General features: G+C 41.9%; 2 protein-coding genes across 6 annotated transcripts; both read right to left on the reverse strand.

The window, feature by feature from the left end:
- Positions 1–8: 8 nt before the first annotated feature.
- ppp1r12b (protein phosphatase 1, regulatory subunit 12B) lies at positions 9–12862 on the reverse strand. 4 transcript variants are annotated; one of them, XM_029436669.1, is made up of 8 exons: positions 12285–12862; positions 8261–8277; positions 8013–8142; positions 6605–6709; positions 6375–6425; positions 6189–6239; positions 5360–5427; positions 9–2148 (listed from the first exon to the last, which is right to left on the reverse strand). In XM_029436669.1, exons 1-7 carry the CDS (start codon positions 12384–12386, stop codon positions 5389–5391), a joined length of 495 nt encoding a protein of 164 aa, XP_029292529.1. In that variant the 5' UTR covers positions 12387–12862; the 3' UTR covers positions 9–2148; positions 5360–5388. The 4 variants fall into 4 exon arrangements, with proteins under 4 accessions (XP_029292529.1, XP_029292528.1, XP_029292527.1 ...); XM_029436668.1 differs by having other exon boundaries at positions 5360–5430; XM_029436667.1 differs by lacking the exon at positions 5360–5427.
- Positions 12863–19069: 6207 nt separating this feature from the next.
- Positions 19070–25003, reverse strand: LOC115011360 (neurofilament medium polypeptide-like). 2 transcript variants are annotated; one of them, XM_029436495.1, is made up of 5 exons: positions 24406–25003; positions 22581–23065; positions 22061–22127; positions 20875–21343; positions 19070–20758 (listed from the first exon to the last, which is right to left on the reverse strand). In XM_029436495.1, coding segments are annotated over exons 1-5 (1302 nt in total). In that variant the 5' UTR covers positions 24685–25003; the 3' UTR covers positions 19070–20756. The 2 variants fall into 2 exon arrangements, with proteins under 2 accessions (XP_029292355.1, XP_029292354.1); XM_029436494.1 differs by having other exon boundaries at positions 22581–23068; positions 24406–25000.
- Positions 25004–25055: the final 52 nt, after the last annotated feature.

The raw sequence follows: 25055 nt of genomic DNA on the forward strand, positions 1-25055 counted from the left end.
CTGAGACATTTCCATTCCTTTACAGTTTATTAAGCAAAGTGAGTGAACCGATGTGTGTATATTACGTTATCATCAACACATTACAATACAATATACTGCATAGTTTAAAGATATCTACACAGCAAGTGTAGAAATAGCAGACAGGCATCTCATTTGTATTTGATAGTGACACTGGTGTTGCAGCATATTGCTGTGGTTGGACTCCAAAACCATCATATTGCTAAAGGAACACATCAAACACTTAAAGTGAAGACTGACACCTAAATTATTCACGTCTCTGGCATCACTTGTAGCAAGTCTAAAGGAAATTGAGTGCAAGATGACAGTTTTAAACATTAAATATGATGACACACTATTTTGACTTCCTGTTGGAATATAGTGAAGGTTATGGCGCTCCATGAAGAACTACAAGGCAGCCGCCTCTTTCATGCTTTTACTCGTATTTCTCATGTTAAGTAGACTAGTAAAGATTTTTAAACGTTTAGTGGAACCTAAATATTGAAGACTATTTCAATACATAGCCGTAGCACCAGTAAATACAGCCTCTAAAGTAACCTAAGGCTGACGACCTGAAGTTATGATTTATTGCAGGGCTGTAGTATTGGACTGCTTCAGATGTAACCATGTGTACCTAATAAACTAGCAATTAACTTTGTATTGCGCTTGATATTTATTTATTATTCATCTAGAATATATTGGCATTTGCGTTTCCATTACCTAATATGTCCAAAAGGTCAACCAAAAATAATCTGTGTATTCCTTTCAGAAGGAAATTGAGTAAACAAAGTATGAAGATTAAAACTAAGAAATGCATAAATAAATAAATATATCTATCACAGAACATATAGGACACTTTCTTTCACACACACACACGCACACACACTGACTGACTCCTCTGTGTAGACATTCTTCAGTTTTGAAGCTGAGCCATTGGATAATAAATTCTTTCCAAAGGACACGTCAAGCAAAAAATGAAGAATGACTTCTGAAAGCACACAAAGAACTGATGAACTGATGAAGTACTGTCCTTTGACAGGGGACCTTGTGTCGGCCCTGAAAGGCAGAGTACTTGTACTAAGTACAAAGTACTCTGCCTTTCAAGGCCGACACAAGGTCCCCTTCAAATACCAAATACAGGAAGACATGTAATGTCATTTTCTAAATGATATAGATTTCACTGTCACACAAATGTATCTAACCTATAGAAAATAGAAACTGATTCTAAAAGGGAAGTTTTGCGCGTACAGTTTATAGAACTTGGAGTTATAAAAATCTAATTTAAGAGGCGTTGGGGGGGGTGAGCAGGCACAGCTGAGTGACAAACCTGAGAAAGTAGTCAATCAAGGCAAAACATGCACCTTATTAAGTCTTAATATCTTTATCATACAGTAAAAATATCCAAAATGTTTTGTTTTATACAACATCTTATATCAAAACGTATGAGTCATTGAACAGGTACTTCTGTGCTTGTTGTTTACTTGGTGGATTCATATTAATATCTAGTTTTTGCTTCTTGAACCGGAGCACCTGTTTGTCACTTGGCTGGGCCTCATTTTACCTGTGTGCTCATATCTTATGATTGAAAGTATAACCATTTTTTCAAATACAGTATATCTTCATGCCTAAGTAGCATTAGGGGCCCTTGGCTTCTCTCTTCTTTCACAATTAAGATGACATTAAAAAAAACCTTTCCTGCAGTGCACAATGTAACAACAAACGTTGTGTGTCAGTGTGATGTGTGGGTTAATATTAGAAACGGTACCTTCATGCTGGATTTCTTTGAACTGGTCCCTATTTGATTAATGTGAATTACAAAAATAGTAATGACTAATGGCGTGGAAACAATTGTTGTAACTCCATCATCACACGTGGTGAAATTTGACTGAAACCCCTGAACACTTCTCTTTGGATCTTCACACGTCCCAACAGGAATTTATTTCTGCAAAGCAGCCATCACCATAACTCAGACAGGAGTCATAACTCGGGACATTGTGGATAACTAAACTGCCATATTGGGGTTGGAGCGTCCACAGACACAGAACAGGAGCTTCAGACATCTTTTCATTTGGACAGTTTGCTGATGACTCGAATGAGAGCCCCATTCTCATCCTTAAGCCTCTGGTTGTCTGACTTGAGCTCTGTTAAGATCTGGGACAGCAGAAGGAAAGAAGTCATATTAGAAAATTATATCATCATCACATATACATATTTGTTAAATGGTTTGTGGATGCTGGGAAGTTTGTCATTTAAAACTTCAGGTGATACAATGACACCAGGCGATCCACTGTAATGATCACATATCTTCAATAACCATTAACAACAAGCGGACTAGAAGTTGTCTTGAGGCCAAACAATGACGACATGCTTTACAATACTTAATCATGCAAGTGAGGAGTGACTTTGACAATATGTTATGCATGTGAAAGTGATAGAGAAAGAAACTGAGAGAGGGTCAATTTCTCAAATCTAGGTCATGTCTCTCATGAGGAGCGATGACTAAAAATAACCACCCTCTTTGCCAAAGTATTTCCCCTCTACTAGAGACAAACAATAACCCTCTGCTCTTTAGCTGTGACATATTACCAGAAACTGCTGTATAAGCGAAGACCCTCGACATCAACAGTGTTCAGTTTTTCGTCTTCTTAATAATGACAGAAAGTCCTTATGAATCCCATGATCACGGTAATGCCCTGCTCTAAGTGTAATTAAAGGAAGAATTCAACATTTTGGGGAAATACGAACCAAAACACGCTCAGTGGCACAGGACTCGCTCATGATCTCACATGTTTCATTGCCTTTAGAAGATCGACTAGGATGGCTATTTCCCTGGCAAACAACTTTGCATTGATGACACAGCGCGTTACACATTATATTTGACCGCGAGATCAATTACCGCTGTAAACGTGCTTATACTTTATGGTGCAGACTGCTGCTGTTTCATTTAGATGATAACCAAAGAAAGAAAAACCTCTTAATGCAATGTGCATGTCATGTGAAGCCTCATGCAACATGGATGTAGCTAAAAATACACTTCAAAGGAAGCTTATGAGAAATGTTTTGCAGGGAGGGGTCAGCAGGATTGCCCTCTGATGGCAATAAAGGAGATTGGGTTAGAAGAGTGCAGAGGAAGATGCATTGCAGTGTGGGGGGAGTGAGCATAGGGAGGGTGAAGGACCTGCCTGAGAGGAACACAGCAGAGGACGAGGGGGCTGTAGAGGCACCAGAAGGAGAGGGGAGTGTAGAAGTTATGTGGCTGAGAAGGGGAGAGGAGGGGGAGAAAGTAGGACAGATGATGTCAGAGGATCAGAGGTCCTCTGTCTCCGGCATGGAGGCCGTCTCAGAGAGGCGGGCGAGGACGCGCAGCATTGCTTTATTCTCAGCCAGGAGACACTCGTTCACCCTCCGCAGGGTCTGGACTTGAGCCAGAGCAGGGAAGGCCTACACACAGGAGGAGAGAGATACAGAGAGGGGCTGGCAGAGAAAGCATGCATGGGAGGCAGGCTATGTGCAAAGAGAAAGACTCATATAGGCACACGCCCACACACCTACCCAGACAGGGGAAAAGAACAACAGAGCTGAGGGGACTCGTCAGCAAAACTTATATAAACTAATATTTACACAACAGGGAGATTCTGAGAAGAAATAGCAAAAGTTGCAACAAGCAAAAGAAATGATGAAGCCATTTCTCCGTGGGTTTGTGATCATCAAACCGGGGCTGTGTGTGGAGAGTGTGAGGTGTTACTGTGTGCAGAGCTTTGCAAAGGAGAGGGAATAAAGATTTATTAAAAAACATTCACCTAACCTAAAATTCTACTATTTCACACTTTGCTCATGAGCCCAGTCAGATAAAAGTCAAAGGAAAAGAAACAAATCATTTCCCCCTCGTCTCTTCTTGGCCTGCCTTTTTGAGGTGAACCTCAATGTGGTTCAACAGAAACATCTGTGGTTTGATGCGATTCCTGAGGGCAAACCACACACACTCACATACACACACACACACCCACACCCACACACACACACACGCACACACACACACACACACACACACACACACCGAGCGACCCGAACACAAGTGAGGAGACATGAATATAGCCCAGGATGAGGTTTCAGGAGGACATCCAGCTACTTCTTAAAACACCAAAACAAAATGTATATAAGCAATTTTCATTTATTCGTTCATTCAATCTTTATTTAATCAAATTAATAGGATGTGATCGAAAAAATACAAGAAAAGACAATAAATTAAACTATTTAAAGATATTTAAAAGTAGCTGCAGACTGGGGTGGAACGGTTGGTTATTAATGTACACTGTGGGACATTCTACGTGTCGGGGGCACAGAAGCTAAACGCCCAAATTTACTGCTAATTTGAAGCCAGCCCGTGTTTGGGATTTAACCGCTCAGGCATATAATGTTCTCTTGGCATTAGAATAAAACGGTACAGTTTCTGGAGCGGTGCCCTTGGCAAAAAACAGAAGAGAAGGACAGAGTGAGGCGTGAATGCATAATGACCAGTGTCCTTTATCATAATCTATTGAGCTCTTTGATATTAAATCAGATCTGACCAAACTCTCACGTCCGAAGATAATTCAACACAGTTGCAATTAATTAAGTTTCAGAGGCTGTCGAGATACACATGTAAAACCCTGCAAAGAAGACATGGAGACTATTGTAAAAGGGAAAACAAGTATACACAGTGCTATAGATGTGCAGCACTTGAAGCCAGGCCCAGTCAACTACACAGCTGCAGTGCCAGCAGGTTCAGACCTGAGGAGTCCTAATCCAACCTGCACCCCTCTACTGGAGATGACGCCGTGCGTATGTTCAACATCTATAGGGAAGGAGTGTAACAGCTTTTGCAATGTCACCTGCAGGGTGTCACAACTGCCGTTTTATTAAATAGCTACACGCAGAACAGCAGCAGCAGCGGTTGTGACACACACACACACACACACACACACAGTGGTGTAAGTGTTAAAATTACAAAAGCTGTTACCAGGAGACAACACTCTTCTGCATCTGGAGGTTCTACATGTTGCTGCAATCTTTCCTTTCCTTGTAGGTGGCACAGGTTGGCACTAATCTGACAACGATTGACCAGCAATCTGCAGTTTGATAAACTTCAACAAGTGACTTGTGTGAGTGAGTGACAAGCCAGCTCCCTGGCGTGCTCTGCATCTAAAGCAATGAGAAAGATTGTGTGCCTGTGCCTTTAACAGTGTAAAGTACTTGTATATTTGAGCTTATCGTGTGATGTGTGTCCACGCGTGTAAACATGCCCGAGTCTCTGATAGAAGAGAATCATGTGAAGGTGACAGGCAGGTGTCAATCACTCCGCTGCGTCATAGCAACCACTCACCATCCCCCTCCCCCTGAGACAACCTGCTCTCAGGGCTGGTACCCACAGCGGAACCGCAGTGGGGCGTCCTGCTGAGGGAACCACGACAACATGAGGGTCAAATATTTGCTGCTGACATACCACACTGCTGTATGTGACCTATTTATAATCCCCCCCGTCACTGTCTGCATATTACACGTCCTCAGAGCGGAGCTGTGATTTCATCTCTCTTGAGGAATATAACAATGTTGCTCAAATTTGCTCTAACAATGAAATCCTAATCTTATAGTGTCTGCTCGCACAAACTACACACATACAGTGCAGAGCAACGTCTACTCAGGCCTGAAATCTGCCCAGTCTTTCTTTGTGAAGCAGAATACACACAGTGCAGTGCAGGAATTTCTCACAAAAGAAGGTCTTTTGCTCTTGGACGGGGTTTGGTATTCAGCTGGAACTAGGTCACAATGTTCACCCCAACTGTGGGATAAGTGGAGCAGAGGAGCAGCAGCACAGGCTCCTCCTCAGCCTGGCAGGAAGTGGCCCAGTAGAACATTGTGGGTAATGAGCCTGAAGCATTAACCTTCCCTCTCCTTGACTTCAATCCCACCTGGCTAACAACAACCCTGGAGTGGGCTAATATGTGTGTGTTTGGCTCTGTAGAAACACTTTAGGCGTGCTTGATTTAGCATGGGTAAGAGGGGCTTGGCTGGAGGTGTGTACTTTCAAGTACTGTTAGTGTTATTATAGTGTTGGGGGGAAAAAAACATTTGAGATAAATGACGCATAAGAGACAAAATATGCTATTTAAACCCATGGTGAGTATGCACACTTGATTTTTGCATGCACTGACCTTTAACTCATCCTCCATGTTTGACACTCTTTTCTCAAGAGCTTGTTTTTCCTGTAAATAAGGAAGAAACAACTGAAATAAATATAGCAACTTAAACAGCATTCAACTATGATTTGAAGTCATCCATCTTGATAGTGCAGAAGAGTATGATCAAATAAAATACCAAAAGGTTGCCAAGACACTTACCCTTTTCTCCGATTCAACTACTGTAGATCTCTCTGATATTCTGTCGTGCCTCTGGAAGTTAGAATGATGCGGTTATTGTGAAGTACTGGGAGAATTGTATTTATTTTTGAACATGATTTCATTAAGTAATCAGCTATGACCTTCTTTCCATACACCCGTGGGGAAAGGGCGACAGTGAAGCAGTGAAAAGACGACTGAATTGACAGTTTCTATCTTTCAGTTTTCTGTACCTGAGTGACTTTCTCCAGCTGGGATCGTATCTTGACTAGTTCATGTTTGCTGTCCTGCAACCTGGACTTGAGCTTCTCATTTTCATGCAAAGCTTCTGCATACATCTGAAAGTGAACAAAATGAATGAATGAATTCTTTAATACCGTAAATTACATTTAAACAATTAAATAACAAATGTCGATCTAACAAGGAAATGTTATCTAATACATAGTAATACATACATTTTTTATGGTTTCATGTGTTTGTTTGTTTCCAAACAAAAAGAACATATTGTAATAGATAGTAATTAATAAAGTGTTTAAAAATATATAAATCAACAGGTAGATTATGAAATAAGACCTTTGTGTACTGTCATGTTCTTCTTTCCATAATATATAATGTGGAATATGGAAAGAAGAACATGAAGTTTTATTTCAAATCAATTTTATTTTGTTGTAGCATTTCTTAACTCAAAAGTTGTGTTTTTCTTTAAGGCTCTTTGTGTCTCTCAGAGCACATCTTGATTGAGGGCTTGCCTCCACGCGGCTCTCAACATGGAGACGACTGAGCCGGCGGCAAGTAGCTCACGGTGCTAACAGCGAAAACAGTGCAAACAACGGCAACGTGGATGACAGAGTGAAGCTGTTGGAGGGTGGTCGTCACGTTTCTGCCTAAACGGTCATGACCGGTCGGGACCGCGGTTATCAGCGGGTAACCGCCGTATGAGCGCGGTGCAGAGCTAACCACACGCGGGACCAACGTGCGCGCGAGTCCGGACCGGTGTGGCTACGTAAACAAAACACAGAGAGGGAGAGCTACTTGTTTCTCTGCTCAGGTAAACATTACTCTACTATATCTAGCAAATATTTGTTTGCTGCTATATTAATGCACACACACACACACACACACACACACACACACACACACACACACACACACACACACACACACACACACACACACACACGCCGTTAGCATTGTCTCTCCAAGCTACTTTGTTAAGCTAAATTGCTTCATATACATGTCTTGCTCAATTTATTTTTGATTTCACAATTACTTAATACTTAATACTTTTGGTACCAAATAAATAAAATAATGACGAAATCAATGAAGTACAAAAATGATTCAAAACCTGATATTCTCCTTCTCTTCAGTTATTTATATCGCCATCCATTTATATCAACAACAGACCAATGTCTAATCCGATATACAATAACTTAATATGACGATAATGTCAAATACTTTATTTAAAGATGTCACAGATAAGCTACTGTTAATTATCTTAAAGTCCAGTTAAATCTCCATCTGCTTTCCCTTATTGGAATGATTTTTAAATCGCTATATCTGCCTGGTGATCCAACGGCTTTGTGCACCACATGAATCATTCAAGAGGGATTGTGCTTGTGAAATCTGAGGTAAGAGCTATACCTTCTTATAGTCTTTTGTGGTGGAGTCTTGCTCCTGTCTGTTCAGAGCAGCCAGCCTCGTCTCTCTCCGAGTGTAGGAGCTGGTGCGGCCCAATGGTTTGTCTGTTACACTCTCCCCGCTGGAGTCGTATCTGAAAGTAACACATTCAGTCCACACTGCCACTTTATTTAGGGCATTTATTTTTGATTTTTCTGAAGAAATACAGTTTCATAGTACAGGAGATTAAAAAAACAATGCCAAATCCTTACCGTGACAATCGTTCATGCTGAAAAACAAATAACAAACCATGTTAGTTTGATCACTCGACAGCTCAGCACGGGAACAACACAGTGTAAAAAAGATGTTCTGTCATGGTTTTGATCCAGATTTATTTTTTTGATAAGACCAAACAGAGGCTTGGCAGTGAAATATTTTCCATTTTCAGACCACAGAGAACAAAAACAAAACTTCCAAGTGAATTATTCCAGCGTGTTCAGAGAACTGAAGTCCCAGGGGGGGAAGAAATGCATGCAGAACTGAGATATAGTTCACCTAAACACTGCACTGACAGGGTTCACGTGGGTCAAACCTCCCTGGTGAGCCCGGTTAATCTTTTAGAGCAGGCGGCTGCCACGCAAATGCCTGCAGCATAAAGATGACATCATGACATCAGGAGCTAAGTATCTTGTGTGTGACGGCTCGACGTCTGACCTCAAACAACAGACTGATAGCTGGCTGTCCTGGCTGCCTTTTGCTTTGACTTGTCCAGTCTTCATGGCTGCCAAGTCGCATTTTGCGATCACATACTGTATTTGTTTCCACTTCACCAAGGAGTCTGGTTGTTGTGCGACATTCAGAGGACTTGTATGTGTGTTTTTTCTCTCGCTGGATTTCACTCGGGTCTGTTTCTAGAAATCATTTTACATCAAAGATGTGCACATAGTTAATTAGCTGGTAGGTGTAGTGTATATGTCTACTGCCTCCCTATGCTTATATACATGGCATACAGTTTATACGCCGTGTGCACAGGGTCTCCAATACAAAAATGCGTATCTCGCCAAACTCTTTCTTTCTGCACCGAACCAAACTGAGCAAACACATAACTCACTGCCATCAGCTGATAAACGTGGCACATGAGAGGATGATGATTGAAGGTGTTTACTATCACTCAGAGACCGGAAAAGAAAGACGGAGCGGGAGGAGGCCGTAATATGAGGCCAGACTGATCCACGATGTCTTCACGGTATCTACTGCAGGCTCGTAACCTTTACTCTTAAATTAAAGTAAATTAAAGATTTGGAGTTGCTGTCTGGCCAGGGCTTTAAACACCTCTGATTAGAATTAACCAGCAGTAAACGTCTTGTGTGGTGAAACAAGAAGCAGATGTAGGCCGCATTAAAAGTTTACGCTTTATAGGAACAGAGTGCGCAGTTATTCCTGTGCTCACATTTACAGAGTTGGGGGATATTTCATGCAGCGTCTAAGGGGCTATTCCTCAGCAAGTGTTTACATAACTGAACCAGCGCTGCCTGTCCTTATGTGGTCATGCGCTTAAGCAGAGCTATCCAGGAAAAAAGAGACCGCCGTGACCTGAGATGAAAAAGGTCCAAGGATGGAGCCATGAAGGGCTCTCACTCACTCACTCTGATGTCTTTGTGCAAAGCTGAGAAGATTCCTCGAGCAGATTTGGTGCACATTCATTAATCAACCGGGACGATGGCTCCCCTGCTTTTATGAATAAATCATCATGAAGTCTGCTTTTGGGGATATGAAATGTTACACAGACCTTCATCAAACTTGTTTAAGATTATGAGTTCCTGTACGCAAACCTATTTCACACTAGAGGATTAGCAAATTGGTGAAATTAGATTTTTTTTAAAAACTTAATTCCAGTGTCATCTTAAGCGAGCCTGTTGGGGTTTTCAGGACCTGATTCTTAGTGGAAGAGGGAATCCTTACAGTAATACGCGCTGCTCTCTGCATCATGACACTTTTTGCCCAAATTTAACCAAAGCCAGAAACTGAATCATCTATGAAATTCTATTTCTGATCGCAGCTGCACCAGTGTGATTCCCTTGTTAGGAAAAACAGAGGGAGTCAGAAGTGGCACATGTAGCTCAGCAAAGTATGTGAGGCTGAGCAGATGCAACAGAGACAATCAACTGGGGAGAGAAAAACAACAGGGTGTCAGACTGATGGAAACAGCCTCCAAACGGGTGCATGCTTGAACCACGGGCGCTCTGTAAACACAACTGCCTCCAGTTTTATGGTTAGCCAGGACCAACATCATGCACACCGGGGGGGGGGGGGGGGAGTCGGAGGTACACACATGCAGGCTGCCCGCATGAGCTCACTGCTACAGTATATAAACGATAATGTTAACAGCAGTTTGCAGGAGCCAATAAAATCATCATTAGGAGACTCTTCACCTTCCCTCTCACCTCATCCCCTCGTTCTGTCACAGCAGAGCTGGATGGATTTCGCAGTAGGAAAGTCTGAGCTACACACACATGCTCTCTCTCTCTCTCTCTCTCTCTCTCTCTCTCTCTCTCTCTCTCTCTCTCTCTCTCTCTCTCTCTCTCTCTCTCTCTCTCTCTCTTGGTGGGGTTACCACACAACCATAAAATAAGTTTCTTCCACATTCACTCACCTTTTCTCCCTTCAGCTGCTACTCCTTCTCCATTAACTCTTTACAGTACCCCACATCGGAGCCTGTCTGGCCACTGAGAGGATCTTTTTCTTTTTCAACAACACTTAAAATGCCTCCCATCCAGTGGTGGAAGAACATCCATTATTTAAGTAGTAATACCACAATGTGAAAATACTCAAATACAAGTAAGTCATGTACAGTATCTAGAATCCTACTTAAGCAAAAGTGCATAAGTATAACATGTACTTTGTACACATCAAAATAAATGTACTAGTTTTGCAGAAATTGTTATGATGTGTATATAGTAAATTATTAGTTTGTTAATACTGGATGGAGCCAGTTATAACTAACTAACTCTTCTATCAGAGACTAACTAATGTAAAATGTAAATGTCATCCAACAATGCAAGTGTGTTCCTGTTTACACTTCTTCCTGTTGCTCACGGCTGTAACACACATTGTATTTTACTGAAGCGGAGCTGGTTCTCATCAAAACATTGTGGCAAGTGCTCCAAATACTGCATCAACCTGATTCCACCCCCCCCCTCCTCTGCATCACATTTACTCTCCCATGAAAACTCAAACCGATTCAGATTTGGCTGACATCATGGAAAATGAATGCCTGAGTTTCACCATGGATACAGCACAGAGAGACTGACGGTCTTTGCAAAGAAAAGAAATCAGAAGAATGACAGAATACACTTGGTAGCACTCATTGCTATCAACTGTGCTGTAGTGAGAGCGTCTGTAGGGTTGCATAGCATCAGATGAGCAATGTGTGTGCACCTCTAAATAGACAGATTCACGTTGCTTCATATTTCTGCTTCTTTCTGTCCCTTTAAATGCATCACATAGAGTAGAGCTCAATCTGCCGCACTGACAACAGTCAAACAACGCCCATGAGAATAAGCCACTTAAGCAGTAACAGGAAATTACAGAAGGAACGTTTCAATCCAAAAGTGGTCAGACTCTCAGAGTGAATACTCTCCTCTCTTTCACGGGTCATCAAATAAAGTGAGATGATGAGTTCACCAGTTATTTCTTCATTTTTCCAACTAATGTGGTGCGTTGGGAGGGGCGTATTAGTCATGCAAATGCTCTTAATCGTGTAGAAGTAGGTAATGAAATGTTGAAATTATTTGCTGAACATGCTCACAGCCCCACATGTTCAAACACATAAATACTTTACACAGGCTGAAACTAACAATTATATCCATTATCAGTTAATCTGCTCTGTTAGTCGTCAACGCTTTGCCTAAAAAATGTCAAATATAATTTACAAGTTCAAGGTGAGGCTTCTTTTTTTTTTGACAAACTGTCAAACTGTCATTCCTCCCTTCAAATAAGAATATTTATTATTTTTGAAACAATAAATAATTTTGTGTTTAGACATCTTAAAATATTTAGTCTGAATCCAGAAACATGGATAAATCACAAACACCTATAAGAAATAAGATTTTTTTAACTTTCCTAAATCTTGGATTAACATACCACAAATAAAATAGTGGGTAAATAAATTAAATGTCTAATATCAATACTTTTAACAGCTTCAATAAATGATACATACAGAGATAAGAAATGATCTATTCTGCTGCTCAAAATCCAAGAGGTGTATTTTTCTATAGGAAAAGTTTCAGGTCTTACTCTGTAGTTTTTGTCTGTGGGTGACGGAGAGGACGGTGGAGAATCTGTCAGTGACTTCCTGGTGCGAGTCAGGTCCTTTGTGCGCGGGTAGTAGGAGGACATCTCCCCCTCTTCTCTGGACCGGCAGGTCAACTTCTACTGTAACGTTCACGAGAACACCGCCAGATAACAGCAGCACGGCCGCACAGATCCCCTCAAGCAACAGTGCCGCAGATGCCCATGACTGCGCTCCCGGGGGAATCCTCAGCAACAACAGGTGTGTGTGTGTATATATATGTGTGTGTGTGTGTGTGTGTGTGTGTGTGTGTCTCAGTCCAGCTTCACACTCCCATGAGCTGGAGAGAGCTGCAGCTAAGTTTGGAGGGATTTCAAATGTGTGGTCACGCCTTCTTCAAAGCTCAAACAGTGAAGCAATAATCAGATAAAAAATGCAAAGAATAACAAAGCAAATGAACCTCTGTTGATCACAAAAACATGGAAATAACTCTTTAACTCTTTAACTCTCTGTCAACACTGAGGTCTTTGATGAGATGTGAGAAAGTCCAAAGCAGCCAGAAAAGTGTGTTCCCTTTGCTGCCTCTTCCTATGTTTCCCAAAGTTATACACACACTCTCTCTCTCTCTCTCTCTCTCTCTCTCTCTCTCTCTCTCTCTCTCTCTCTCTCTCTCTCTCTCTCTCCATCTCCCACCCTTGCGTTCTCTCTCTCTCTCCTTCTCCTTTCACTGCTTGGTCGCCCTCCCAGTCCCTCCACCCCCCTCTTCAGCTTTGGCAGCCTGCCAGAAGCTCTGCTATGGCTGGACTCGTCACTGGGGGCTAAAATTGTCCACCGATGCGGACGGGGATAAGGGGGAGGTGGATCACAAAGCCAGAATTGGAGGAGGGGGGGTTGGGTGGGGTGCTGCAGCAGATTGTGTCCTGGAAGGTCAACACACAGTATTACCTGAGGAGCCATCAACCACCGTGAAGTGTCAAGTAACTCTGTCCACCCCACAGCGAGATGGAACGGAGAGGGTGTTAACACGGATCACTTGTGCCACGTTTCCTCTTACCAAAATGTGTTTCATCTATTTCACATTTAAGGCCTCTAATATTAACAAGGCGTTGGTGATTATGTCTCACATCTGCGATGGTTTCTTTTATCATCCTGTGGGACATGAAGTGTGTTAAAACATGTTGCACATTACGTATTAAACAGACAAGATAAAACATGTTAATTAGTGAGCTTCAGAAGTGCTGGCAGGCAGATTGTGTTACCTTTGAACAAAGCCGGGCTAGCTGTTGTCTTTATGCTAAGCTAAGCTAACCAACAGCTGGCTGTAACTTCATATGTACCACACAGACATGAGAGAGTGCTGCAACTCTTTTCATCTTACATTTGGCAAGATAGCTAATAGGCATATTTCCCAAAATGTTGGACTGTTCCTTTAAACAACCCCCCCCACTCCCCCCCACCCCCTTTACTTTCTTCCCATAGTCTTCTGCACAAGCCAGCTCATGCTATCTTCCTTTTATAGTGAGGTACGCAGCACCTCGCTGTTCCTAAACTCCCTCGTACTTCCTTCAGGGCGAAAAGATAAAAACACAGAAGGAGAATAAACAGAAAGATGGAGAGAATATAGAAGAGAAAGACTTAATTACTTAACGAAAAGACTGATGATGTGATGTAAACAACCATCCACACACATAACACAGAGTGGATTTACTCTCAAGTACTGGCCTCTGAAGCTCTTTTTATAACTTCATGTTCATAGCTTTGGTTTTACATTACTCTGCATTGTGTCCATGATACGCTGTGTGGGCTTTTGTGACGGATGATTTGAGATACGACCCAAAAAAACTGGAATTGTCCCACAATAACCATGTTGTATACACAGTATATTTGTAATACATGTTCCTCCATCAGAGACTGTGGAGAATATGACTTGTGAACTACACTGGTGCTGTTGGTGGAGAGTCGATCAGCTGGAGTTCCCCCAGTCTGATCCTCACTCTTAGTTTCCATACGGGATTTTATTCTCTTGTATGTCATGAATACAGAAAATGAGCCACAAAAGCTACGACCAGACTTTACTTGAGTTTTGGTCTAACCAGCCATGATCTAATTACTGTAGTAGGATTGGCTACACAGATTATCTTGGTTGCTCTATGTCTTGTTAATTCCCTCCATCACAATCACCTCCTTCACCAACAATCTTGCGAGCAGCAGATTCTCCTCGCTGACTTGCCCTACACCTGTCTATCTCTCTGTTGCTGGAAGTCCCTGTGGAAAATCTGCTCAGCTCATCAAGGAGTCACGCAGAGGTCGGCTCTGGTGATGGGCCGCCTGTCATGCACCCTTATGAAACCTCGCTGCTCAGTATGATTATCACAGACAGATATAGTCCTCTCTCCGTAACGCTAGGAGACTCTCATGTTACTAACAGATCTCCGTTTCAGATTCCACTGTGGGGGACGGCTGAGTCGCTGACCTGGAGTCAGCTCACTGGGAATCTATATCATCTATAATCTATATCCTTATCACTCTGTGTGTCCTCTCCTCTCCGTTCACTGTGGTATCTATCTTCTTCTTCTTTTTTTTTTTTAAAGAAACACAGATTAGTAGAATATCCTCACTGGAACTCAAGTGGACTCACTCAGGTGGAGGGAGCACAGTATCAGTTTAGAGGGTGAAAGAGAAAAGAAAGTAAATCCCTCTGAATCCAAGGCTGAGACCAAGCAGAGAGCTTCTCAGTTTGCCCAATATGGTATGGTATGCTGAGACACCTCAGCCATGTGATGTGAGGAAGCAAAGCGACTTAGAGAGAGGCGGGGAGGGAGGGTCCTCCAGGACTGTCTTTCTGCGAGATATTAACTAACACTTCTAGTTAAAAGAATCTCTGAACACATCTACGATTGCGGTACATCTCAAAACATTGCATCAGAGACCAGAGCTCGGCTGCCTTTGAAGCATACTTAGCTTTCGGGTGAGGGAGAAACAGGATGTGAATATGAAACGATGCTAATGAGTATTGAACCATAAAATGATTGAGGCATAGGATTCTCAGCTATGTCTTTTTTCATAAATAAAACATCATTTGTATTTTATTTTGAAGGTATCCAAAGTATGCCATCAACACTGAAACACATTCTCAAGGGGATCTCAATGTATTAGGCTGTAGTTTGTATCCAGTTAACTGTAAATACTCGTACTAAAATAGGCATGGATAAATAAAAGTATATAGAAATCTTGTGGCTCCATCTACTGGCGCCAAGGGAAAACAACAGGAACATGTTCAACAGCCGTCAGCAGAGCGGCTCATATCATGTTTTCTTTCTGTGATTGTTCAAAAGAGCACAAATGTTTTCCGCGTACCTCTGCAGTGTTACAGTCTGAAGCGTCTACGTCACAGAAGGGTCGTCTCTGTTGCAGCGTTGCAGCAAAGGTCGTCTGTGCTGCATCTTCAACGGGGTTCTGATTTTCATCTCTCCACCATTGCTCACCAGCTGCACATAGAGAGTAATCTTTTTTTTTTTTACTTCAAACCTATCTATCAATCAAATCAAACAATGCACAACTCTTATTGACAAACGTAACGTTAATGTTGGAGACCACGGGCCTCACAAAGCATTCCTAACATAGTTTCATCCCCTTGTCCTTTACACAAACCTGAAGAGTTGATGACATGATTCAAAAGATGTTTTTGCATCTCAAAATCTGTAAAACATTTTATAAATACGAAGGATTTTCATCTGTGATTGGTGTTTTATTACGCAGCACTGCCCTCCCAAATATAATAAGTCTTTTAAGATTTCTGTCATTGGAGTTTTACATCAGTTAGAATAACCTTTTTGGCACATTCTGTACACACACACAACTCATTTCACATATTGAACATGATATATTTACTTATTTGGTGTATTAACAATGCAATTTTCTGTCATTTGTAAGTTTGTGATCTAATACTGTGATCATACATCAGTGGGGGTTTTGTTCCGAAACATTAAGGAAGTGAAACTCACTCAAACACACACATACTGACCTTTGAATGAGTCGTTGCAGTAAAGCTGGCCACAGGGTCCAGCATTAGACAAATATGAAAGGTTTGGTACTGGAGACTCAGCGAGGGTTTCTAACCTGGCTTCAACGTTCCCCTGCTGTACGTGCATTAGAGAACAATTCAGAACTAACAGAGAAATCATCCTCCGACAAGCCGACCAATGCTGCAGCAGAACGTCTAAACTTTCGCCCTCTGCAGAAATTCTTCTTTCTGACCTTGTCTATTTTGCTCCATTTCGGACTGATCTCTGTTGTTTCTGTGGATTCTGTCAGGCTGAGTTTGACTCTCCTGTCATCTGTCAAGCCTTTCCTCTGACAGGTCCTTTCATCCTGAGTGCCTCCTTCCTCCGTCTGTCTGTCTGGAGGAGACAGGCTGTTGGTCTTCTGAGCCTCTTTCAGGTCTGTCAGAGTCACACCCTGCAGTGCAGTCACACAGCCTGATATCTGTCAACAGTCTTAACACAATCCAAAAAAAAACCCTCAGCTTCTGTCAGCCATTTGTTCTTTACCTGTGTTGACCTGCGGGTCTGTCTGGCATGGCGAGATTTTGCTTTCCTCTGAGACTCCGCTTCTTCATCCCTGACTGGGGTCAGATACGACCTGTCAGGGCAAATATAGCAGACAGATAATAATATCAATCTTCATCTATGTAACAGGTAACCCAGGTTCAGCAGTGCTTCACACACACATGGCATCAAATACAAACCCCATCTAATAAACATAGTATACATATTGTGAATATTATCACTCAATGTAACAGAATGTGTGCTTCATGTGTGGAACGTGCCCTGCTGCTGTGATTTATTGTGTTTCTGATTGTATGTAATTCAAAATATGAAATAATAAATGCTTAAAAATGCCCAGAAGCCTCATTCCTCAAACCTCCTGCTTTGCATCTTTAATGACCTTATGCTGCATCAGCAGGTGTAACACCCCGCCGATTTATACTTTAAAATAATTTCTCCCTGCATTATGCACGAGCCCAGCATCTCATTTTAACATCAAATTAAGGAGGCAATATGCTCTGAAAATGCATTTTCATTGTGACTTTAAGACATGAGCTCAATTTCCGCAAGAGGCTTAACAGACACACAGAAAGAGCTGAGCAAGCATCAGTGGAGAGGCTCATGTTTTACCCAGAGAGCTGCCCGCCCCTCCTCTGCTACGCTTTTACTGGTATTGATCTTTCCGTCGTGGAGTCACCCTGAATCCTGACCGAGAGTCAACACACTCTACTGTAATGTAATGTAGACAGCATAGGATGTGGACTATAGTGTAAAGGCTGATACCAGAAATGACACAGTAAAATAATAAACCACAAAATAAGTGTGGGCTATGAGTTGAGTTTAGATTTTATCCAGCCAAATCTGCAGCCCATATGATATAGCAAAATGCTCCTCTTGAGCTACATAATAAAACATTTTAAATAATTAATACGCTAAAATAGTTTCTTAGAATAATATCCCTCAGCCAATAATTACTAATGTACATAAAAAAGCAAGCAGATCAAAGAGAGGGACTAATTTTCAGCCCCCAAAGTAACAAACTACAAACTCACATTACATCAGTTCAAAGAGGCCTACAGCACCTTTACACTGCATAGTTACTCCACATTAAAATGACAAACATGAGGACTAGGAGCGTTGCCAACAGAGAGGCTTCTTGTCAGGCTGATAATAAAATTGGTGAAATAAGAGTCCAGGAATAGAACAGCATGACTCAGTCTCTCTGAAACTTACCTGGGAACAAACGCTTGCATGGTCCCTGAGGAAGGTCAGAGACTGAGGCACTGCAGCAGTGATGTGTGGGAGAGGCTGAACAAAAAGACTAACAGGCTGGAGAGGAGGGAGAGAGAGGAGAGAGGGAGAGAGAGAGAGAGAGAGAGAGAGAGAGAGAGAGAGAGCGAGAGAGAGAGAGAGCGAGAGAGAGAAAGAGACTTCCTGCCTATCTGAATGATGCACACAATTGATTTACACTTTCTGTCTACCAAGGTCTAATGCAAGCAAGCCTGTACACTTCAGTTCAGTTGAACACGTGTGCAGCAAACACACATTTCTTAGTTCTGGTAATGTTTAATAAGCTGTGTTGTGGACTAGTGAACTACAAGTAATTCATTTAGTTGTACTACTTATTGCCGTAGCTGGTAGTTCAACTAAATTCATATTTGTAGTTCACGTAGTTAGATTATAGGCCACTTGTTTAGTTTAGTGTTTAAGATGTTCAAAGTGTGCAAGTTGAAGACTGTTTTAGTCAAAAAGTCCAGTGCTCAAGTCTGTCATACGGTCTGAAAAGGTGCAAATAAAAATACTGTATATATAAATATATATATATATATATATATATATATATATATATATAGTTGGTATTGTGTATAGAAAATGGGCTTAAAATAAACTCAATTGAGTGCATTGTTTTGCTGCTATGTGACCTTTGGTTAATATATATTTAATTGATTTTGTGCATTTCCAATTTGATTTTATTAAGGACACATTCTATTTAATATTCATTAAGATTTGTGGGACAACATTGTTTCCTTCCATATAAAAGATGGAGATGTTGTAATAAAACACCTGGAGACTGAACAGGAGTAAATACTGCACTTATTGGAGACTACGTTCAGCTCTGGGTGCTGTAGTGAGCATTTCATCATACTGAAAGAACATGTCAGCCTCGGGACGCAGGGTTAGGCTATACAGGCAATACTTATACCCAGCTCTAAGCATGTTAATGTAATATGATTTAATATGAATCGTGTGTGGCACAACACATAATCGAGTATACAAAAGTGAAAGAACCAGGGTTTATTTTTAAAAACATGTGTCATACTGACAGAAACTAACGTAAGTGTAAGTGCAAAGTCTTACTATACTACCAAGAACTTACAGAATCACTACAGAAACATATTCCACATTTGAAGCGTGACTACATTTGTCATGTCTCCATAGAGGTCATTTTACAGATATCATTTTTAACTGATATGTCTATCATTTGCCCGAATCACAGCTTGCTCATTCTTTCTGCATTATTTGAGACTTCACATTATTCCAGTTGTCTTTAGAGCATCTGGGAGAAACAGCATCGTGGTGCGACTTTGTGTTTTCCCCTTTTATTAGCTTCTAATGTTCCAGTTCAGCAGGGGGGGGGGGGGGGGGTTGAGATCTGGTGACTGTTGAGCCTCCTTGCTCCTCCTTCAGATTTCACAGTCCTGGCACAGTTTGGATCCAAGTTGTGGGTTCAGTTTCTTGCTGGAAGTTTCATCTGCGAAAACCTAACGCTGCGACGTCCGACATGCTTCATATGTAGCTGAATCTGTGTATTTCAGCTACTGTTCAACTCTCCGTTTAACAGCAACAACATTTCACTGTTGAGTCAAAGAACAGGTTTTGTCATTACTGATGTGATCAATTTAGGTCTAATTGGTGTTTTGGATGAACATTGCTTAGTTGTGAAAGTCTCTAGTTTTCCATCCATCTGGAGAGCAATTTGTCCCTGAAGCTCTTCTGACAGACAACTGCTTTTTTTTCCTCCCAAAGTGAAAGCATCATTAGTAGTGACAATAATGCATAGAATATCTATTTGTATTTGTTAAAAAGACCCACAACAGAACAAAACATTTGAATCAGAATAAAAAGTGTTGAAGCAGCAGGATGATGATGATGATGATGATGATGATGATGATGATGATGAACCTTTAGACAACTTGTATCTTACAATAGTGCAGGTGTGCAGGTTCTGAGTGTAAGTGCTGAGTCACAGGTATGTAAAGTAAAAAGTCTATCAACTACAGTGTGTCCTATACTTTAAAACACATTTCAGGAATAGTTCTTGTTTATATTAAAAAAAAGATGCTTTAAAAAAAGAAATTATTGCTAGCTCTTTAGTTGTCCGTGTAAACAACTGGGATACATTAAGTAACTGTTTCTTCTTTCTAAAATATTGTCTTATGGTACATTTGAGGCAGTGACAATAATCTCACACTGACGGGCATTACTTATGGCTTCAGGTGCATCGACGATCAGTTAATGCATTGGCTTCTCGTTATGTTATTGGCTTTTAGTTTTCCACTTTAGTACAGAACCTAACCGTGACAAGAAATGTGTGAGATGTGAAGAGTAGAAAACGCTCTGTAGAAAGTTATTATTTTATGGATTAAGGCTTTTGAGGTTGTTATTGGCACCCTGTATTACTCCCTCCCTAACTTAACAGCCATGTCATATCTTGAGGTCCAGGTTTCAGCGTAGAGACTCATTTCTTCTGACTGACGTCTACCTCTCTAAGCTTAACCGCATAATGAATACTGCACCAAAACAACAGCAATCAATAATGCCTTCATACAGTATTTGTCATATTGTTGACTGTGATTTTATACTGAAAAGGTTTCCATTCTCCGTTGTTGATATGTCCGGTGTCGAAAAAGATCCATCTGGTGTACTGCACTCTGTAAAACATGACAAAACAAGAAGATATTAGCGGGGATATGACAACATTATGTTTAGTTTTATCCAATGCTGCCGTTTTTAAATGGAACATAAAGTGTTTTATCAATATACTTACATTCATCGTCTGGTAAAAAATCACTTTCTAATGGCTCCTCTCCTTCATCCGTCTCCTCTGACTCCTCCTCAGCTGCCACATCCTGCTGGTCTTCCTCTTCTTCTAACGCTTCCTCTCCTCCCATCTCCACTTCTGCTTCCTCCTCCGCTGCTGCTTCCTGGTTCTCCTCTTCAGACTCCTCCTCTTCTGTGTTTTCTGATAAGGCAACGGACTCGTCTTGCTCGGCCTGATCCTCCTCTGCAGGAGCAGTTTCATCCGTCATAGAGTCCTCCTCCTCGATAGGGGCTTCATCCTGTGCAGCTGCCTCTCCTCCTTCATCTGCCTCTTCTACTTCTGGGTTGAATGCCTCTTCTTCTATATCAGCAGGAAGTGCCTCTTCTTCAGTTGCTCCAGCTGCCTCTTCTTCAGCCACGGGAGCCATCTCTTCCTCAACCCCGGGAGCCGTCTCTTCCACCGCCTGTCCCACCAACTACAGCAATAGAAAGAAATACAATACTGTCTATGAGTTCATAGTAGACCACAGTGGACAGACAATCAGGTTTGCTATCTGGACATCTGGGTTCCTCTGTAAATGGGATGAGAGAACAATTACAAAACAAGAATCTATACTGTATGTAAGTGTATATGTGAATCCATCAGAGACTCCATGCCAGGAAATTAGCTCCTTCAAATTAATGAGATGAAAATCTCATGATGGTTCCCTTTGGGCACACGGGGAACAGAAATAGTAAAGAGACCATGTGTGCTGAGGGACAGTTTGTGTGCTAATGCATGTTCTGCCATTACAGTTCTAGTACAGTAATGATAAACTGTCCATTAAAAAGAATATACATGTATACGTTTCTTACATCTGTGACCTACTCAGTTAATTATTCTATATAAAGAGACGTACTTCTAGTCTGCACTCATCTCCGATTTGTAATTATTACTTTAGGTGTTGATGGATAATTCAGCCGCTTCAGTGTAATTCAACCAGTCAGATCTTTTTGGGCGGGATTAGGAACGTCAAAGTCATCTTCCTGCATAGCTTTCCACAAAACAAATTGCCTAACATGAGAACAATGTCAGGACTGGAAACTCAGTCTGACGATCAGGCTAAATCTAATTGGCTTGTGTGTTTGTTTCCTGGTTAACCTGCTTCTGTATATTCTCCAGCTGAGTTTGGATCCTGCAGACTCTGACGTACCGTATTGATCTGCTCCTCCACACTGGCCTGCTGGAGCTGCTGGGACTGTTCATTCTCAAGCAACCCTCTGAAAGACAGAAGACACTCACAGTGAGAGTTTGTAAGTGGAAATCTCTGGTTGTGTGGAGAGAAACCTTGTCATAATAATAATAATAAAGTACGAAATGTGAAGCTCCAATAAACCTAAACACTTCTTGTTAAAATATTGGCAAAAGGCACCAATGGCTTCGTTGCTTTCTTGTGTTCAACAACAATCCATGATGTTCACATAAGCTTCAAAGAGTGCTCACATTACATACACATTTTAGGCAATTCAGCTGCAAAAATCATCAATACAACAGAAATGTTTCTACGGGCAATCTTACAATGTGAATGTGAGGCCTGCAGACTCTGACCGAGAGTAACACAGAGACGGTGGCTGCCTACAGGGCTTTGTCAAAGTCAACATAAAGTCATGGGTCAGAGGAGGTGAGCTATTTTCTCCACTGCTCCAAAAGCTGCTGCTTTTTCCACAACCTACCTGACAGTAGCCATTTCCAGTGTGCTGGCCTCAAGCTGAGCCTGGTAGGTGTCCAGCTGCTCCTTCAGTCTGAGCACCTCGTCGGCCTGTCCGTCCAGGCTGGCACTCAGCGTGGCAACCTCTCCGACTCTCTCCTCCAGCTTTGATTCCGCTTCTCCCATGCTCCCCGTCAAGCCTTCGACCCTCAGGGATAGCTCAGCGCTCAGCGTGGACAGACCCTCCACCTGAATCTTGACACCCTCAAACTCTTCACTCTTCCCCTCCAGCACGGTCTGCAGCTGGCTCAGCTGCTCCAGAGACACGGTGGCCTGCTGCATCTCTGCCAGGCGGGTTTTCATCTCCGTGTGGAGAGACATAACTTGAGCGGGGAGGTCAGACGTCTTGAGCTGTTCAGCCGTAGCCAAGGCCATGCTAACCTGTTTCTGGGCCAGTGCATAAGAATCCTCCAGGGCATTCAGGCGGGTCTCCAAGATCTCTGAAACGTGCTGCTGCAAAGAGACAGACAGGAGTGATGTTGAGTCAAGCTGGCCATTTGGAGTTACTGTTACATTCTTACTGAGCTGGTGCTTCGATAGTCTCTTCACTACTGTATAGGTGGTCTCCAAAACTACTGTAGCAGCATGCAGGGCTTTTTCTTAAGAATCATTTTAATATGCTAAAATTCTCATTAAATCAAAATCAGTCAATCAATCCAATGCTCAAAGAAAGGAAGTCTTTAGAATTACGTTCCCAGAAGATATCAGAAACTAAACAGCCAATCAGAATAGGTGTTAACATGCATGGACAGCTCAGTTAAACCTTCCTTGCAAGAAGTTACATGACAAAAAAATGTAGAAGCAAAGACGTGATTTACAGTAAGCCAACCAGCATTCACTTGGTAATACTTTGCAACTGCAGCAGCAAACTTGTGAGTCACTAAAAAAACAATTTACTGCTGGTACAGGAAATATGTCTGTAACAAGACAGAGCTAGCAGAGCTGTTATCATCCAAACGTGTTGCCACTGTGAATTGCCTGGTGGTGTTGCATAAGAGAGGCAAAGAGTGGGTGGACTGGATTAGTTTTGGTTAAGTAATTAAAAACAATGTAATCTTGCTCATCTCCCTGGAATTGCCTGCAGCAACTTAAACATAGTTGGGAAATTAACGTCACAGGTAGAGAAAGCCTAATAACTCAAGGCTGCCATTAACCACTGTTCACACATCCATACAGATACAAGAACTATAAGAATCCTACACAGTACTTGGAAACATTGTCATTTCAGAAACACAGATGAAACAATCTTTCCAATGGCCTGTTCACAGTGTCGGGTGTGCAGTATCTAAATTTAGCCCTGGGACACTACTGTGGATTATTATTATTTTGGCAGCATCCTCTGCACAGCTCTGTTCTTTACTGGTTTTATAAGTACAGACCTTTTCCACAGAGAACTTTCCAACTTAGATGTTCTGTATTTGAGTCAGATAAAGTCCCTGCAGTAGTAGGTCAAGAATAATCCCCATTACAAACGTGAGCAGCTGTGTGGATGTTAGAAATAGCAGCGTTTTGTAGCTACTCACTGCAGTCAGGCTGTTGACATTTTGAAATCTGAGATGAAGGCCTGCAGGTCTGAACTTTCCTTACTTATAAGTGGCAACACGCTGTGAGCATGTGCTTAGGCCTTTTCCTATTATATAGTGTTTGTGTAAATGACAACATATCTATAGTGTGTTCATAATAGTATATAGACGATCACAGGAGGCATGGTGTGCTGTTAATGTCTGCAAACTCAGGTGACCATTATATTCTCACAGGGAAAGGCTTCTTATGTATTTGTAATTCCTTACCTCACTACTTGACTGTCGCATTTCGTGGTGGGAGGACTGCAGCTTCACTATTTTCATCTGCATGCCCATGAGATTGTCTGTTAAGTAGGTTAAAGTTTGGTGCTGCTGGAAACAGAACCACGAGCCAGTGGCACCGCCAATAACAAGCAGCAGAAATAAAATCAAATGGAGAGCGTTATTATTCCCTCCACCGCGACCTTCTGCCTCCGTGACTTCATTTTTTAAAAGGTTATCTTCATGTTTGTAGCTGTTTTTCCCTTTTCGATGCTTGGCAGTCATTTTCCCCACAAAGGACACAATGTTCTAGGCAGGCAGAGAGGTGATATTCAAGGAGCCGGTGGGTCAAAAAGGACTGCGCTGGAAGTGTGAGCGGTGATTTAATTGTAAAGGCTCCTTTACGCGGCGCTGCACAGGTCGAGATGGATTCAATCAACTCGCGATAAAGAACCGAGAGGCTGCAGAGAGTTCTGATGAAGAAGATGAGACAGAGAGGGAGGCGTGGACCGCACGCAGCGTGATCCGTTCAGGAAGAGCAAGGGGGGAGTGGGCTACCCACTGGGAGTGGCTGAGTGTCTGGCACCCATGTGCGCTGCTGTCATCTAATGGAAAAACTACACGTACTGTTACTCTGTGCTATTTATTACTGCAGC

This window comes from Cottoperca gobio, chromosome 7 (genome assembly GCF_900634415.1).
Source record: "Cottoperca gobio chromosome 7, fCotGob3.1, whole genome shotgun sequence".
In the NCBI taxonomy this organism is placed as follows: Eukaryota; Metazoa; Chordata; class Actinopteri; order Perciformes; family Bovichtidae; genus Cottoperca; species Cottoperca gobio.

Bases quoted from the DNA above. Each gene is read 5' to 3' on its own strand.
- ppp1r12b (XM_029436666.1), bottom strand. From the start codon at position 12,386: ATGTCCTCCTACTACCCGCGCACAAAGGACCTGACTCGCACCAGGAAG. The intron at 6,426-6,604 runs GTACAGAAAACT...TCTAACTTCCAG, and splicing joins AGCTGGAGAAAGTCACTCAG to AGGCACGACAGAATATCAGA. The intron at 6,240-6,374 runs GTAAGTGTCTTG...CCTTATTTACAG, and splicing joins TAGTTGAATCGGAGAAAAGG to GAAAAACAAGCTCTTGAGAA.
- LOC115011360 (XM_029436494.1), bottom strand. From the start codon at position 24,684: ATGACTGCCAAGCATCGAAAAGGGAAAAACAGCTACAAACATGAAGAT. The intron at 23,069-24,405 runs GTAAGGAATTAC...GTCTCTTTGCAG, and splicing joins TGCGACAGTCAAGTAGTGAG to CAGCACGTTTCAGAGATCTT. The intron at 21,344-22,060 runs GTACGTCAGAGT...CTATTGCTGTAG, and splicing joins TGGAGGAGCAGATCAATACG to TTGGTGGGACAGGCGGTGGA.